We start from the raw sequence: 3,355 nt of genomic DNA on the forward strand, positions 1-3,355 counted from the left end.
TACTGTTGGTCGGGTGTTCCAGTGCTGTTGGTCGGGTGTTCCAGTGCTGTTGATCGGGTGTTCCAGTACTGTTGGTCGGGTGTTCCTGTACTGTTGGTCGGGTGTTCCAGTACTGTTGGTCGGGTGTTCCAGTACTGTTGGTCGGGTGTTTTATCCCCCGAAGATCTACGGGTCGGCCCAGCCGGCTCGGCCATTCCATCCTAGCCAGTAAGGCTTACTCTGACTTGTGTCCAAGACTGAATTATGTCCAGAACTGGCCGCAGGTGTGTAAACAAACGTTACTCAGCTGGACTCATTCCACACCTGCGTACCACTCAGGTAGTTGACCTTAATTACCTCAGCTCTGCTTGCTGGGTGCAAAAATTAAAGGTAATTGTGTTTTAAACAAGTTTTCGGACAATATAATTATCACGCAAGAACGGCTAATTGGATATAATTATGATAACGTTTGATAGCGATAATAAGACTGGAGTTTTATGAAGTTTGTTCGTGGATAATAATATATTATTGATCATGTTGTTTGGTAAGAGGTAATAAGGTTTAAATCTAGTTTGTGTTTAATAAAGTCTAACATGACATAACAATTATGGTGCTTCAGGACAGCCAACATAGTTTGATCGCTCAAGCGTTTAGGGCGCAGACAATGAGGCTTAATTAAAACAATGTTTGAGGGCAAGTAATTGGGTTTAACAACAATTGGGTTAAGCTTGTTAAACCCTTCTCTCTGACACGTGTTAGTATTGCTTCCATGACCCCCCCCCCCACGCTCAAGGGGGACCTATTGCAAGGGGCGGTGAATTGGAGGGCTACACCCTCATGTTATGACGCAAGGTAATGGCACCAAGGAAGTGGTTAATGGCATCAAGGAACAGTCTAATGGCACCAAGGAACAGGCTAATGGCACCAAGGAACAGGCTAATGGCACCAAGGAACAGGTTAATGGCACCAAGGAACAAGTTAATGGCACCAAGGAACAGGTTAATGGCATCAAGGAACAGGCTAATGGCACCAAGGAACAGGTTAATGGCACCAAGGAACAGGCTAATGGCACCAAGGAACAGGTTAATGGCACCAAGGAACAGGTTAATGGCACCAAGGAACAGGCTAATGGCACCAAGGAACAGGCTAATGGCACCAAGGAACAGGCTAATGGCACCAAGGAACAGGTTAATGGCACCAAGGAACAGGTTAATGGCACCAAGGAACAGGCTAATGGCACCAAGGAACAGGCTAATGGCACCAAGGAACAGGTTAATGGCACCAAGGAACAGGTTAATGGCACCAAGGAACAGGCTAATGGCACCAAGGAACAAGTTAATGGCACCAAGGAACAGGTTAATGGCACCAAGGAACAGGCTAATGGCACCAAGGAACAGGTTAATGGCACCAAGGAACAAGTTAATGGCACCAAGGAACAGGCTAATGGCACCAAGGAACAGGTTAATGGCACCAAGGAACAGGCTAATGGCACCAAGGAACAGGTTAATGGCACCAAGGAACAGGTTAATGGCACCAAGGAACAGGTTAATGGCAGCAAGGAACAGGCTAATGGCACCAAGGAACAGGCTAATGGCACCAAGGAACAGGTTAATGGCACCAAGTAACAAGTTAATGGCACCAAGGAACAGGTTAATGGCACCAAGGAAAAGGTTAATGGCACCAAGGAACAGGTTAATGGCACCAAGGAACAGGTTAATGGCACCAAGGAACAGGTTAATGGCACCAAGGAACAGGTTAATGGCACCAAGGAACAGGCTAATGGCACCAAGGAACAGGTTAATGGCACCAAGGAACAGGTTAATGGCACCAAGGAACAGGCTAATGGCACCAAGGAACAGGCTAATGGCACCAAGGAACAGGTTAATGGCACCAAGGAACAGGCTAATGGCATCAAGGAACAGGCTAATGGCACCAAGGAACAGGCTAAAGGCACCAAGGAACAGGTTAATGGCACCAAGGAACAAGTTAATGGCACCAAGGAACAAGTTAATGGCACCAAGGAACAGGCTAATGGCACCAAGTAACAGGCTAATGGCACCAAGGAACAGGCTAATGGCACCAAGTAACAGGTTAATGGCACCAAGGAACAGGCTAATGGCACCAAGGAACAGGTTAATGGCACCAAGGAACAGGCTAATGGCACCAAGGAACAGGCTAATGGCACCAAGGAACAGGTTAATGGCACCAAGGAACAAGTTAATGGCACCAAGGAACAAGTTAATGGCACCAAGGAACAGGCTAATGGCACCAAGGAACAGGTTAATGGCACCAAGGAACAGGCTAATGGCACCAAGTAACAGGTTAATGGCACCAAGGAACAGGCTAATGGCACCAAGGAACAGGTTAATGGCACCAAGGAACAGGTTAATGGCACCAAGGAACAGGTTAATGGCACCAAGGAACAGGTTAATGGCACCAAGGAACAGGCTAATGGCACCAAGTAACAGGTTAATGGCACCAAGGAACAGGCTAATGGCACCAAGGAACAGGTTAATGGCACCAAGGAACAGGTTAATGGCACCAAGGAACAAGTTAATGGCACCAAGGAACAGGCTAATGGCACCAAGGAACAGGTTAATGGCACCAAGGAACAGGCTAATGGCACCAAGTAACAGGTTAATGGCACCAAGGAACAGGCTAATGGCACCAAGGAACAGGTTAATGGCACCAAGGAACAGGTTAATGGCACCAAGGAACAGGCTAATGGCATCAAGGAACAGGCTAATGGCACCAAGGAACAGGCTAATGGCACCAAGGAACAGGTTAATGGCACCAAGGAACAAGTTAATGGCACCAAGGAACAAGTTAATGGCACCAAGGAACAGGCTAATGGCACCAAGTAACAGGCTAATGGCACCAAGGAACAGGCTAATGGCACCAAGTAACAGGTTAATGGCACCAAGGAACAGGCTAATGGCACCAAGGAACAGGCTAATGGCACCAAGGAACAGGTTAATGGCACCAAGGAACAAGTTAATGGCACCAAGGAACAAGTTAATGGCACCAAGGAACAGGCTAATGGCACCAAGGAACAGGTTAATGGCACCAAGGAACAGGCTAATGGCACCAAGGAACAGGCTAATGGCACCAAGGAACAGGTTAATGGCACCAAGGAACAGGCTAATGGCACCAAGGAACAGGTTAATGGCACCAAGGAACAGGTTAATGGCACCAAGGAACAGGTTAATGGCACCAAGGAACAGGCTAATGGCACCAATGAACAGGCTAATGGCACCAAGGAACAGGTTAATGGCACCAAGGAACAGGCTAATGGCACCAAGGAACAGGCTAATGGCACCAAGGAACAGGCTAATGGCACCAAGGAACAGGCTAATGGCACCAAGGAACAGGCTAA

General features: G+C 47.7%; 1 protein-coding gene across 1 annotated transcript in view; it reads left to right on the forward strand.

Annotated features, from left to right (window-relative positions):
• Positions 1–821: 821 nt before the first annotated feature.
• LOC138372700 (golgin subfamily A member 6-like protein 24) overlaps positions 822–3,355 on the forward strand; it is a 2,904-nt gene continuing 370 nt past the window's right edge. The window contains exons 1-6 of the mRNA XM_069338209.1: positions 822–1,586; positions 1,629–2,006; positions 2,091–2,258; positions 2,469–2,573; positions 2,637–2,825; positions 2,910–3,355. The exon at positions 2,910–3,355 is cut by the window's right edge and continues 370 nt beyond it. Coding sequence (XP_069194310.1) covers positions 822–1,586; positions 1,629–2,006; positions 2,091–2,258; positions 2,469–2,573; positions 2,637–2,825; positions 2,910–3,355 — 2,051 coding nt within the window. The remainder of the gene's footprint in view (positions 1,587–1,628; positions 2,007–2,090; positions 2,259–2,468; positions 2,574–2,636; positions 2,826–2,909) is intronic.

This window comes from Procambarus clarkii, chromosome 39 (assembly GCF_040958095.1).
Source record: "Procambarus clarkii isolate CNS0578487 chromosome 39, FALCON_Pclarkii_2.0, whole genome shotgun sequence".
NCBI lineage: Eukaryota > Metazoa > Arthropoda > Malacostraca > Decapoda > Cambaridae > Procambarus > Procambarus clarkii.